This window comes from Rhinolophus sinicus, linkage group LG07, assembly GCF_036562045.2.
Source record: "Rhinolophus sinicus isolate RSC01 linkage group LG07, ASM3656204v1, whole genome shotgun sequence".
Taxonomy (NCBI): Eukaryota; Metazoa; Chordata; class Mammalia; order Chiroptera; family Rhinolophidae; genus Rhinolophus; species Rhinolophus sinicus.
Window position 1 is genome coordinate 124,527,997 of NC_133757.1, and position 14,708 is coordinate 124,542,704.

General features: G+C 40.1%; 1 protein-coding gene across 5 annotated transcripts in view; it reads left to right on the forward strand.

Moving 5' to 3' along the window:
- Positions 1-14,477, forward strand: part of TNIP3 (TNFAIP3 interacting protein 3) — a 59,845-nt gene extending 45,368 nt beyond the window's left edge. For all 5 annotated transcript variants that reach the window (XM_019741377.2, XM_019741378.2, XM_019741379.2 and 2 more), the window contains 5 exons: positions 1,027-1,152; positions 2,288-2,338; positions 3,170-3,268; positions 6,043-6,103; positions 13,891-14,477. In XM_019741377.2, the coding sequence (XP_019596936.2) occupies positions 1,027-1,152; positions 2,288-2,338; positions 3,170-3,268; positions 6,043-6,103; positions 13,891-13,922 (369 nt within the window). In that variant the 3' untranslated portion in view covers positions 13,923-14,477. The remainder of the gene's footprint in view (positions 1-1,026; positions 1,153-2,287; positions 2,339-3,169; positions 3,269-6,042; positions 6,104-13,890) is intronic.
- Positions 14,478-14,708: the final 231 nt, after the last annotated feature.

Sequence of the window (14,708 nt, forward strand, 5' to 3'; positions counted from 1 at the left end):
GGCTGGGTGTAGTTTCCTTACAACTTTGGTGAATAAAGCCTTAAAAATTAAACATGTATATCTGCATCTAGATCTATAAGAAATGTTTAATTTCTTCCTGTCTTGCCCATTATGTTTTGTTGTATTATTGTTGACTTAAAATTGATAAATCTCTAGTTAAAATGTGTTGCACTGTTGGTGAGGAAGGTGTCATGTACATTAGTGTCAACAGACAAAAATCCAGCTACTAGATTCCAATGTAAGTTGTCATTTAAATCATGGTCTCGGAAGAATTCCTTTCCTTCAGTTATTTTCATAGTTCCACATACTAGTCTCCAAGACGTTAGTCAACACCATACTAATTAAAAACAACAATAATTAAATGTTTTTCTTTCTGCGTGATTACTTTTCTTAAATATTTGGACTATCTGTGGGGAGGTGTTCCACTAAATATTACCATTTCTTTTTTATGATATACGCCCTCCAAATTCCTGGGAAAACACCTGTGAAAACCTTTTAACGATTATGTTCTGCTTTTCCACATATGTGAGCCTTTCATTTCTATATTGTGTTCAGCTTATAATAATTTATGTTTGAAAACGCTGGCATGTCAGTATGGAGTGGCTTCACTTCACAGCTATTGTCAGTAACTTTTAGAACTCCAAGCAGTCTTGTACATCAAAGCCTTTTGTTGGGGATGGATGACTTGCTCCAAAATAGTGACATGTTTTAACACTGGGGGCGGGGGGAGGCGGGGTCATCACAATAATGGAACACGAAGCAGAATAATGGGTGAGGGGAATTTTTTTCTATAAATATCTATGTTGTTACTTTGCTTCTGAATTCCTAATACATGCTGATGGAGGAATAAGTTGAGAACTGTCATTCTAAACAAAAGATACAACTGTAGTCCTATGTATTAGGATGAAGAAATATGAAAAGAGGATAGAAAAAGCCTCCGATGGAACAGCCCAAATAACACCTGCATCATTTAAATGGCTTAAGATAAAAGGAAGGTAACAGTAACAGCAAGTTATTATTTTCTAGGTGCAAATATATGAAGAAGACTTCCAAAGGGAACGATCAGACCGAGAAAGACTTAATCAAGAGAAAGAGGAGCTACAGCAAATTAACCAAACTTCTCAATCCCAGTTGAACAAACTGAAGTCTAAGGTATAAGTCAAAACAAAATAATCTTTGCCACCACAGGTGTATTTTATTTTCTTATTTAAGAAAAAAGTCTTTCTGGCTTCTGTTAATTGACTTTGGATTTTTTTTGAGAGGTTAGCACCTGGGATGAAATCACTCTTAAACAATCTTGCAAGGAGTTGAAAATGACTGGAGATTTCTTTTAACTTAAGTATATTAAGGAGTTACCTAAGAAATTGGATTCCAAAGTCTTTTATGAAGTCTAATTCTTTTGATCTTTTTCTCATAATATTTATCTTGGTAGACTAGGAGTTGAACTACCTAATACTCCAATTCAAGTCCAAAACTCTCCAGTATAGTGAAGTGGTTTCTAAATTCTTGTCGTTTTCTTTGAAGGGCTATGTTGCAATGTTCTTATCTTCCAAAAACATATATAGTTCTAAGTGTCATTTATATATCTAATAAAACGAAGAATTTTATTCAGTGCATTCCCAGATTAAATGTAAGTGGCGTACTCCCAAGGAAGGCAGATAATATTAGCAAGCTTACTGGAATCGAATATATTAAATGTAAGCACACTAAAATCAAGTGCAATAGACTATTTTAAAAGTAGACTCAGGAAATTGCCATGATGGGTACATATTGATGTTAATGAGGAAAATGTAGCTCACAGCATTTTGGCTTAAGAAAAGAAAAGAAACTACAAAATTTTTGATTTATAAAATCACGGAGTGCCTTTCAATAAATGGGAAATTGCGGTGGCACATGCTGTGACATTTGTGGAATGTGACATTGTGAAAGCCTTTGAATATATGGCTGACCAATTCCAGTTACAATGAATAAGCCATGGAAACTGTTTCTATATCCACATCGATGTCCATGTCTGTATTATATCTGTACATCGAAGTATATCACCTAAAACTGAGAATTGTAATGGCCCCAAGCAAATCGGAAGAACAATTTAAAACTCTCCAACTCTCCAAACTCCATTTGGGAAATTCAAGCTAGAACCGTGTATGTCTGGAAAATCCTAACCTTCACTGTTTCCTTGGTCTCACGAGTACCGATGCTTCAGCTCTGGTCTTCTGGGTCAAGAGCAGCCTTAGAACTAACCGTGGAACTTTTTTTTGATAACCGAATGCCTTTGTTTTGTCCTTAGATAAAAACTTGCCAAATGGAGAAGGAAAAACTAGAACAGCAATTGAAACAGGTACGTTGATCCTTCCCTAAATTCACCAAGCCTTCTTGTCAGGGTTGAAACAGCAACGTGAAGTTTCACTCACACATTTACTCCCAGGACAGGAGTTCCTCAGGGTCCCTGTTAAAGGCATGTGCTGCTCTGCTACAGATGGCCTAGCACGTCCATGCTTTTCATTATCGACTAAACGTCAGTGGATAGATGGTGCTTACCAGCCGCCAAGGACTCTGAGCCTCACACACGTGAAAAACATGTGCTCTGCAGAACATGCATTAGGACAGCATTAGTGTGTGTTCACACTGGGATTTCTTCATAGGCCCACAAACACCTGGGACATACATGTCCTTGGTATTTATCATTGCTTACACAATTTACAGTGGAAAACTACACCAGTGAGAAAATAGCGTATCTTCTTGGGCACTGATGCATTCTACCCCATCTGTTCCCTAAGCTTAAGGAATGACTATCATTTCCTCTCTGGACTTTAGCTGTGCCATAAGGGTCTCTGGCTGCAATGTAAGAAAACTTATTTTATGGCTCAATAGCTGGTTCTTCTTAAGCGAGGATCCTCTCTGTGAAGATAACTCAGAAACATAAAGTTAACTCTATATACCTTTCAAGTCTAATTTCTTCAAAATGGAAAAATCATTACGGCATCGCCTTAAGTAGAATTTGGCCTGTGAGCTCGTCTGTATCAGTCGACAATTCACTCTTCTGAGTTAGGATTCTCCCAGATTTTTAAGCTAACTCTTGAGATTTAAGCAAAACCTGCGGTTGTCTAAAGCAAGTATCTGTGACTCCCCATTTGCACCCGCTCCCAGTGAACGACCTTGCTCTCCTCAGATGGATCGTTCAACCTGTAACTGTGGTTCGAGTCCCCACCTGCGGGATCCATGCGGACCCACTGGCCCTCGGGCTGCACAGGAGCTACAGAAGCACCTGGTAAGTAAGCACTCTCGCTTCACCAAAGAAGTGCTTGCTTAGTACTCTGTTTAGGTCAGATCACGTCTGTCTCTGGAATATCGGTGCATAATATTGTCCACAGAAACAGCCTCTATTTTATCTCAGCCCCTAATTTGCAGTGAGAGTGGTCTACACACATACTGATTCACAGGACACATAGACATGAGCAAGTTAACTGAAAGGTATCCAATTGAGCTGTAATTCCTTGAACAAACATGCATTTTATATGGGTCATTGTTAATGACACACCTGGCTCTACCAAAAGGACAGTTGTATGTGTAAAGCAAAGCAAAGTGAATATAGCAAAAAACAGTCTGGGTGATTCCTCTTTCAGTTGTAAACTTATATTGAATTACTATGGATATCGCTACATCTGTGCAAAATAGTTTTTGACATTTTCCAATTGAAAGGATATTCTTAAAGGACCCAAGAAAAAGTGACCCACTTTAGTTGCTCTCCGTGGCTGTGTCGACCCAGGCAAAATGAAATGAACAGTGAAGCAATTATTTATGAGTGGAATTGGTTTGGACAGTGAACCTGAACGAGGAAGACCCCAAGCGCCCCTCCTTTCCTTTTCAGTAGCGATATTCGGCCCCCTCCCCACCCAGTCTGGATGTTCGTTTCTACTTCCGATTCTGCCTACATAGACAGAATCCCTACACAAATACAAAAAATTATTCATTTTCCTGTGTTTTGGATTTTCTCAGAAAACTCCCCTCCTCCATTTTTATTAACTGTGTTTCTAATTATGCAAAGAGTCTGAGATTTTAACTGGATTTTCCAAAGAGCGCCCACAGAGAACGTGGGTCCCCTGAAACTTCCCATACTTTTATAGTTGAAGCCTTTTTCCCAAGGGAGGAGACAATGACTCTTCGGGTGCTGTAAGGATGTCAGAATTTAATGAGCATCTCTTATTTGACCCTGGTGTGTGACACAGCACACTGCTGAGAATTTGGCTTTTTGTTTTTGCCAATTGCTGTTTCTGTATGCTCTCCTTCTCCCATTTCTTTTTTCCCCCTTTACCTGTTTGCTTACTGTCCAGTCTTTACAGAAACATTTCTGAGAATCACCAAATGCGGATTGATATTCCTTAAAACTTTTTTTTTACAGAGTGTAGAATTAAATTAATATAGTGGGAAATATAAAGAGATAGAAATTTACTTAGAAGTTAGTTCCTACACATGGAAGAATTGGAGAAATATTCTTGTTACAGTAACTATAAAATCAATGAGTCATTCAATTTTATCTAGAAGTATAAATGACTATTTTCTTTAAATGTAAAAAAGGTAGAAATTCACCTACTATGAAAGCTCAGCAAACTTTCCCTAACAATTACAAGAGGTAGGGCCGTCCAGATTATGTAAAATTATCCACAAATACAGGTCTGTATTTGAAAAAAGTTTCCCAGCCATGTATAATGTCCTACACTTTCAAGCAGTATCCAATTAAACAAAATCTCAGTATAACAGCAGAATTTACAAAGTCCCAGAATTAATTTAAAAGAGTGTTTCATGCTTACGTCTAAGTTTGAATTAAAGCACATGCAATAGTGTTTGTAAAATTACAGTATATTCACCTTGTTTTGGCAACTCTCCTGGAATATAACACTGAAGCTCACGTCACTTACCCTACATGTTATTTGAGACATCTAAAAATAAATGAGGAGATAAAAAAAACAGAGATGATTTCATTTCCTGTTGCAGCTCTTTAGTGCCCCAAAAGGAGCCAAGAGCCTAGGTGCTTGTGGGGGGCGGGGGTTAAAGTGGGATCAGGCTATACTAAAAGCAGCATTTTTTAGTATCTTGTCAGGTAATTGAACTTTTAGGCTACCTTCACTGGTTTGGCAGCCATGCAAATGCTCCCTATTGGCTCATAGTTAGAGAAATTTTCCCAGTTATTTTCAGGAGGTAGTTGAATAAGAGAATGGAAGGTCTGTATTCTCTGTGACTTGGGGAGAAGTAGGAGGCAGAGGTAAGCTTTTGGAACAAGAAGACAGAGCAACCTCATGGGCAGGTAAAGCTGAGATTGTTCTGTTCCAAGTGGTTAAGTACAAAAATACTGGCCTTGGAACTATATCTTGAAATTCAGGTCTATAGCTTCTGATTTGTTCAATGGAATTTGTTTGACATGTTGCCTGAAGTTCTTAGCTGATGTAAACCTAGGAGAAAATCCCAAGAGAAAAACCCAAGTCTACCCACTCGTCTCCTGGCCTCTCTAGTCTAACCTATCTGAGCACATCAGAGGTTGGATTCTGCAGAAACAGCACACAGGGAAAGAACAGCCCTGCCCTACCAGCTCTGTAAGCGAAGTCCCCACTCCGAGGCTTAGAGTTCTTCCTCAAACCAACAGAAACCATTACACTGGTCATTTTTTTCCTGGTCTTCCCGTTGCCTCCTGTGTGAGGGTTTTAAACAGGGTCTGTTGATAGTAAATGGCTTTGTTTTATTTATGGACTATAGTAAGTTTTACAAACGTGTTTATACTTCTGCAGATATACAAAACACATCTGTTTCGAAAAAAAGAAAATATGCCACAACCCCAAAGTGGTAGAAATTCTGGCCGAGCAGAGTGGATTTAGGAGGCGGGTGGGGAGGTGGTCACAGAGCCACGCAGGCTGACCAGCAGCTTGGCCCAGAAAGGGCTCTGTGTTGCTTGCGTGATGAAAGCAACATAGTATAATTCTACTTTGAACGTGCCACTCTATTTTGTTTGAAGCTCATATTGCTGTAATCATGCTTTATTGTTCCACACAGCCAGACTATCAGTGGTATGCTCCTGACCAGTTTCCGCCAGATGTGCAGCACAAGGAGAACGGTAAGACCACAGCTGTATGGTGCGTTCTTTCATGTTTACATTTTCATGGGAGCTTGTGGGGATGTTTACTCAGCGTACGTTCATTCGTATTCGGGGACGGCCTGCTACAAAGTTGTGTTGCATACACAGCTCTAATTTGACGCACCTGGGGTTACATTGAAGTCCTTAAGAAAAAGAAAATGCTGGAATGCAGAAGTGCATGGGTCTCAGCTCTGGCTCCAGCTCCCTTTCCAGCCTCAGCATCAGTATTCCATCTGGGGTTGGAAACGAAAACTTGAAGCAGAGCCGTATTACAACAACAAGGCTCTGTGTTTCTGCCATAAAGGCCAGATGCACACCACTCTTCCAGGTTGAGTTTGCTGGACAGATGTTTTAAATGTCACTGGCAGACAGACAGAGGAAACCGAAGGCTCAGAACTTGTTCCCTAATGACTAAATGTCAGACTCCAAGTTTAGGCCAGGGTTGCCTACAACACCCACCTCCAAGCATGCTGGAAAAACTAAAAAGTCACCTATAAAGTGCTCACAACTAACAGTCCTCTTTTATCTTTGTTTTTCTTTTTTTTTCTGCTTTACCATTCTCCTCCTTCCTTCCAGAATCTGCTATCCTTTCTACGGTCTCATGAGGCCACCCAGGGGTGGGTGTGTCTACTGGGCTGTAACCATAATACCACTTCTCCTGTCCTCACATATAATCAAGTCTGCAATGCCTGGTACGTGTTTAAAAGCTCATACGACACACAACCCGTGACTCTCACTTGTTAATTTCCAGAGATTTGAATCTATCTAGGAAAGCTGAAGAGGAGCCATATTCCAACTTCAGGCTGTATTTGAAATCTGATCTTACTTAGTTTGGATCTGAGATCACAGAACTCTAGTTTTCAGTATGAGGAGTCCATTATGGAGTAGAAGTAGGGAGCCAGGGATACTACATGCAGTTTGTCAGGTTGTGAACCTCACAAGTCCAAGGGCTTTTCATGGTGGTCTGTGTAATAGGGCCTCTTAAACTTGTGCAGTACACAACCTGGACAGCTGTACACAAGAGTGGCAAAGGTCATAGCTTACAGTAGCATTATAGAGAAGAAAGATAAAAACTGAGAACACTATAATAAAGTGTCTAGGTATTTATCAGAAAAATGTGGGATTTTCTTTTTTCTTTTCTTTCTACTACAAATTTAAACATTGGTTTTAATGAAGTTGTAAGGTTCCAGCTGTAACAGAGAACTTTTATTAGAAAGGCATACTATTAACCAAAATGATTGTTGCATCAAGTCTGTGTTTTTGAAATCCATTGTTGTATAATAGCTGAGTTGCCACCCAGTTGTAATTTTCCTTTTTATCTTGGTGTGGAATTAATATTAAAGGTATTTTCTCTTAGAATTGGAGTTTAATCAGTGGAAAATACAATTACTCAGAAAAGAATTCAGTAATATCATAGGCTATCTATATATCACCCTTGGGTTCTTCCTGGACCTATGTTACAGAAGCTAGTCATTATATAAAATAGAAATGAATTGAGATGACCATCAGAAACTAAATAAAATATGCAAAAATAGAATTGTATAGTTAGTGTATGAGACCTACTGATTTTTGTATATTTTGGAAGAAATATAATGAGCTTTGTATATAAACATGCTGTGCGACAGTGTCTCCAGATGCAAAATTAAAATAAAAAAACTAAACCTCTATTATGTACTAAGTATTTTTAAAATGTGTTTTTAATCTTTATAACAATGCTATAAAGTAGATTTTATTATTGTACCATTTTACAAATGAGGAAACTGAGGCTTATAGAATTGAACTAGCGTGCCACAGTTGGTAAGAATTAGGTCTGGGATTAAATTCCAAGTGCATAGGACTCCAAAACCTGTGCTTTGAAGACCCTTGAAAACCTACCCCTCTTACTATGTTAACATTTTCTAAAACAATAGACATAAAAATGAGAATGGGGGCTTTAACTTGGATAATTATGTGACCAGTGCCTAACCCCCAATAATCTCTTCTTCCTATGAATGCATAGCATATACAATCTGTGCTACGCATTTGACATTGAGAATATCACAGGTGAAAGACCCAGCCCTATGTAAGCTGACGTGCATGGTAACATGTTAGGAACTAATCTGTCCCTGGGCAGCCCTGGTCTGAACTGACCTGGTGGATATATTTGAAACCTGTCCTTTTCCTCCCAACACAGCTCTGCAGCTGACTGTGACATGTCCGCAGCAGGACGGGGGCTGACTATGGCTAGGGGACACCACAGAAAGAAATTCCTTATTCAAAAATCTACTTGTTTGGGATTCCTATTGCTCCTCTTCTAGGTTCCAAAGCTGATGCTATTTCAAAGCTCAAGCCAGGTCATGAGAATTGGCAGAAGCTCTGAAATCACTCTTGTCACAAACATTTCATGTGCCATTTTTAATTTCAGTAGTGATTCTTGATTTTTGTTTTCTGTGTTTATTTGGTGCATTTAATTGGAAAGCTTCTTTCAATTTGTAGATGCAACCCAATTGCTCAGATTCTTAAAAATAATTTTGTGGCATTGATTGTTAAGCAAATATGGGTCCAGAAATCTTTTATTATTCAAGTATTTTTGTTATGATAGTATTCATTGTTTTATTATATGACTAATATATTTACCCCCCACTACTCAAGAATATACTACTAGTCAAGATATCCTGTATTTTGGGCTATAAATACCGTGTTTCCCCAAAAATAAGACCTAGCCAGACCATCAGTTCTAATGCATCTTTTGGAGCAAAAATTAGTATAAGACCTGGTATAATATAATATAATTAATATAATATTATATTATACCTGGTATGATATTATATTATCCCGGTCTTATATTAAAATGAGATCAGGTCTTATGTTAATTTTTGCTCCAAAAGACGCACTAGAGCTGATGATCCGACTAGGTCTTATTTTTGGGGAAACACGGTACCAAAATTCAAGCAATAGAAGTAAAAAAAAATGATTGTAAAAATTAGATTCTGTCTCTGATAACCTACAAACATAAATTATTTTTTAAAACTTCTGTAAGTTTTATTCATATAAGTACTTAAAATACTTTACTTATATTTAAATGAAAATTATCCTTTCAGAAACGTGAATATTTAAATCAATATTAATTAGTATGTGTGCTTTATACGTTGTCCTAGTTCTCAGTTTTTATTAATTTCCTATGACTGCTGGCAAATTTGCTTGTCTGACCCCAATATATGTAGCACATTGTCTTTTTATCCTAGTATCTTCCCCTTCTAATTATTACTTCTATGGCCATTTAACCTTAAATAGTGGCTCTGTACTAGACATTAAGTGTGTGTAAAGCAGTAGTCTTGTGACTTTTAAAGATAGAGTGGGTAAAAGGTGATGACATTTCTATGGTCACCAGACCCTCCTGTAACAGTCCTGGGGCCTGGGGCAAGCATACGTGGAGAGCTGCATACCACGTGTAAATATTTACACGTTATGAATTGAGCTTAGAAACTGTTATAGTCTGTCCTCCTATTGATGAATGTAGCTGGAAAGCCAGAATGAAATTTAGAATGCTGAGAGTCCAGCCAGTTCTGTGCTAGGACACAGGGGGGCAGGAAGACCTGACCTGTGGCCTGTCTCTCCTTATGCTGTGAGGGGTCTGACTGTGAACTTGAGGGCAGCCCAGCTAGCACAGCCCAACTGCATCCATATACCCATCACCACTCCACAGACAGCGCCCTGTTGCCTGCAGTCAGGCCTGGGGAAGAGGATGGCATGAGGCAGAAGCAGGCCCAAGGTCACTTAAACAGAGAATTTGGGGTCTGCCTGTGGGTACCACGATCTTATTCTAGAGGAAGGCAGGATCACTCTGTGAGGGGGGTATTGCCGGAGGAGAGCCAGAGCAGGGTCCTCTAAAGAGTGGGGAGCCAGAGAAGGGCTCTCCAACCAGGGCCTCGGTCAGGAGGTACTGAGTACCATATCGAACCGTCTTCAGGTCAACTCATTTCCAGCTTCGCTCTCACTTACTGTCTGGGGTTATTTTAGATTATCTTTGTGACACATTGAGAATCAACTCTTCTTTCAAAAACTAAAGATTTCAATAAAGGTTTCAGGGCATTTGAGACTTATTTGACTTTCTGCATAGCATGACATGACGGTATTTTCATACATTGCAGCCCACAGATGTTAATGGGTTACAGTTTCTGTTTAGAAACATGTGATTTTGCACAGAACATTTTAATCTCATTTCATCTGTATCAGAATGGAATGCAAAATGCCTTCCATGTTTCTAGAACAATTACGGCATAGTAGAGTTACGGTAACCTTGAAAACATGTTGTTTGTTTCTTACTTTGTGAAACGTCAGAAAGGTATGTTTTCTGACTATAATGATTGCCAGTCACTCTGTGCCATCCAAATTTTTCATATGGTGCAGAGCTGAACTTCATCTAATGAGCTGGAACTCAATCCTTACATATTTGGAAGGCATGACATGCAGGCATGTGAGACTGTGTTGTAAACAAACATAATTATTTATTGACATTATAAAAGATCAAAGCCCAACTATTATAATTGGCCTTTGCTAAAGTCTAATAATAACTAATGAACTGAATACTGACTGAATTCATTTCTTAGGGCTGCCACACAAAGAACCAGAAAGTAGGGTCTTCAAACAGCAGAGACTTCTTCTCCCACTCCTCTAGAGGCTAAAAATCCAGCATCAAGGTGCTGACAGGGCCACGCTTTCTCCTGAGCCTGTACAGGAGGACCTTTCCTTGCCTCTTCTAGCCTCTAGTAGCCCCAGGTGTTTCTCGGCTTGTGACAGCATAACTCGCATCTCTGCCTCCATCTTCCCTCTGTGTCTGTGTCCAAACTGTCTTGTCTTTATAAGGACACCAATTATATTGGATTAGGCTAATCTAGTATAACCTCATATTAACCTGATCATGTCTGAAAAGTCCCTATTTCAAAATAAGGTCACATTCAGTACCAGGGGTTAGGACTGAAGCATATCTTGTGGGGGGACACAGCTCAACCCATAACACCAACTATATGAGTTATGAAACTACTTTAGGTGCTTTATATGGGTTATCTTACTGAAAACCTTATAGCAACTCTGAAATGAGTATTGCTATTGCCCTGTGTCGTGTGGGGCGGCCTGTGGGACCTCCGGTCCCGCTCCCCACATAAGAACGCAGGACATGGTGAGGCCAAAAAGGAACACCCACGGAGCCATAGGTAGGGGAGTCATACCACTATCTTCTCGCTGGTGGCTGGGCTGGAGACACAGGAGGCAGGAGCCACACTATCTGCAACCTGCTGTCCACTTCTCTTTAATCCGCAACCTGCACTCCGCCCTTGCCAGTCCCCATTTTCTGCTAGTGTAGCCACTGCAGTTATATTAGTGGCCAATGGCTCACTGGTTACAGCTGACGGCCAACTAGCCACAGCTGATGGCCATCCAATCACAGTTGATGGCCGTTTACTACCTGAGCCAGGCACCTGTCTATGTGAGGCCGAGAGCCTGGAAACTGCACTCCTGGCTCTGTCCCCATACCTGTTTTATAAATGTGGAAACAGGAACAGGGAACTGATGTAACTGGTCTACACGTCTAGTTTTTGGCTGGGACATAGAGAAGCTGGGACATAGGCAGTCTGACTCCAAATCCACACTGTGACCACTATGTAATATGGACTATCATCGGTCCCAGCTATACATTAAGTAAAATATAACAGGATCATAATTTGCATGTATTTTATTCAAATAAGTTCTAATGATCCTGTCCTGGAAGCCAGAACCTTTATTTTTCAGTTTGTATCTGTCTATAACTATCTTTACATCTAAATAATGCATATAATTTTCATTGTTAAAATGGCTGGATTAGTTGGATTTTCAATTTTAGTTCCTGGCAGTATGAAGCAATAAAAGGAACCAGTATAAGTAGTAAAAGCTACTTAAGAGACGTAAGAAGCAGAAACACTTAGAGACCATACTTAGTGTAATTCAACAGAGATGGATAAAATATTAAGGGTATTTTTCTTTTATAAAATATATTGCTTTGTTAATTTTCATACCAGTGTTTAATATAGAAGATTGAACAAAAATTTAGAGACAGATAGATTTATGCCTATTTCTAGATTTTTAGAAAAAAATGGCAAGAGAAATGCCTCCTCACCTTGTAATGCTATAAAGGTCAGCTTGTCAGTGAACTCAGTGATTTGCTGAAGGAACATTAAAGTATAAAAGTGTATTTTAAATGTCCATGAATATATTAAAATGTAGGTGATAAATATAGTCCTATTCAAACATAGATTTTATAAGCAAATACTAAACATTATACTAAAGCAAATGCTAGCCTAGACAAGTCACAGTTCCACCAGGTAAATAAAATTGCAGTAATCCTCTTAAATGGAAGACAAAAACCTATAGGGAAGGAAAGCATGTACATATCATGTGTCGTATCCCAACTGGGAAGAACGCTTACTCGCCTAGATTTCCTTCCTGTTCATGTCTGAGTGTCCACATTCTAAGGGGTTAGTGGGCACATGTAGAAGGCAAGGTCACCGATGCTGTTACCACTGTGCTGATGGCTGCCCCCACTGTCTTAGTACCAACTCAACTTCAGGTTCTGCTGACCCTTGATGTATAGTCAAGGCACGGCTTCTGCCACCAAGATCTCTGGGTCCTTATCCGGATCACTTCTGCATCATGTTACTCTCGTGACCACAAAGAATAGAGCAGAAGCGACACCATGAAGGAATAGTCAGGCGCCCAGTGAGTGCAGGGATTCTTCACTCTCCAGGAAGGCAAAGCTGACACTTCCTCGCATGTGAGGCCCCACGATTCTCTGTTGTTTCTCTTGCCCTGCCATTGTGACTGTGGAGCCACGGCTCACGACAGAAGAGTCCCTGAGCCACCTGCGCTGGATGGGGACGCTCTGCCTTCCCTTCAAGCGACTGAGGACCTGCCTCTGCTTTTGTTCCGCTCTCCACCCTGCCATGCGCTATCTCAGGGCCCAGTCTCTCCCCTTCTAAGACCCAGGGCTGGTGACATCTGCCTCTCCACCTACTTCGTAAGAGTGCTGTCGGAATAACAAAGGATTTCATTTTTCTTAACGTTTTCAGATACCTAGGAGTAAGTGTCATTAATGGATAAGATCTAAGCTCAGATTGGTTAGATTAATGGATCATGCTTCTGGGTCCACACTTATGTTCTGAGCATATGACAAAACTTTTTTAATGTCACAGCCAGTTCTCAGAAACATGTATTTTTAAGCCTGGGAAAGTAACTTACTATCTTCCTGTTACCAAAATATTTGTTCACCGTGTCTCTGAAATACCAAATTCAGGCAGCAAGGATAAAACATGTAACATTCTAAATTGTTATCAGGAATAAGGAAAACACCTTATTTCTTGGCATTTATATGATTTTTTTTCTTTGAGTTTGCCTTCCTGTCGGACCTACTCATGGCACCCTGTCCTGGTCCTACTAGAATATGCCAATTTTTTACCTTGGTCTTCACGATACACGGATGCACCATAAACACTGACATCTTTGCTGTGGCTCGGACAATCACACACCCAGATGAGAACTAGGCCACAACTGACCTCACAACACGGCAAGCCTATGTCAATGCTTAAAACAATAACCCTCCACAGCCTGAGGCTCGGAGTCTCAGTGGACACGTGTGGGGAGCTCAGGGATAAAACATTTCTGTTTTTACCAGCCTAGAAGTTTATGATAACCCTAAGCCAGAAGAAAAGTGCATTTCTGATTTTTAATCTGAAACATTTTCTTGCTGTTTTTCATAGGTTTCTCCTCAGAAAAGAAAGTCAATCAGTAGCGTGCGGGCGAAGGGAGAGCCAGGCTGGTCCCTCGTGTTTCTTTTCACTGTATCTTGTGTCTGCCTCTACTGCACGTTATCTGCACCACCCTTCGTGCAGTGTTTCCTTTGAGCATCGATGGAGAAAAAGGCTTGTGGCGGCTGAGATCCTGATCCAGTCTGCGGGGCCAGGGCCACCCAAGCAGACGCATCGGCTAGTGTCATTGCAACAAGGTTTGGCAGATGGATTACACCCCACTCCCCGAAACCCCTCAGCGTATTGCTGTTGGATTTACAGGGACGACTTTGTGATTTCAGCAACGTCCCTCTGGGCGTAGTAATGTTGCCTGCTGACTGAAACATACATTCCCTGGGGGGAAAGTATCCGCACTTGTAACTTTTTAACCTCGCTCCCATATTTTCATAGGGGCTTCTTAGTTCTTTAGCCAGTGTAACTAGATACTCTATGCATCAGTGTTGGCTTCAGTGAGCCTATAAATAGGATTGAAGAGGTGTGTGCACTTCCTTAAACGAAAAGAGTGGTTCAATCCGAATAAAATGATAAACTTGACACTATTCCTTAAACAGATCATTCCTTTAAGATGATGAGAAACTGTGAGCCTACTTCATTTTTAGGTGGACTAGATTGTGAAAGATGAACTAACGTGATGATGGTGACGACTTAGCCGCGTTTGTAGGTACTTACAGAAGTGCAATAGTTCAGTGAAATCTGTTTTTCCTCCCTATGGATGTGAGTAGTAATTAATGAAAAACATAACTGTGACTTCTCAAACCAATGAAAATGGA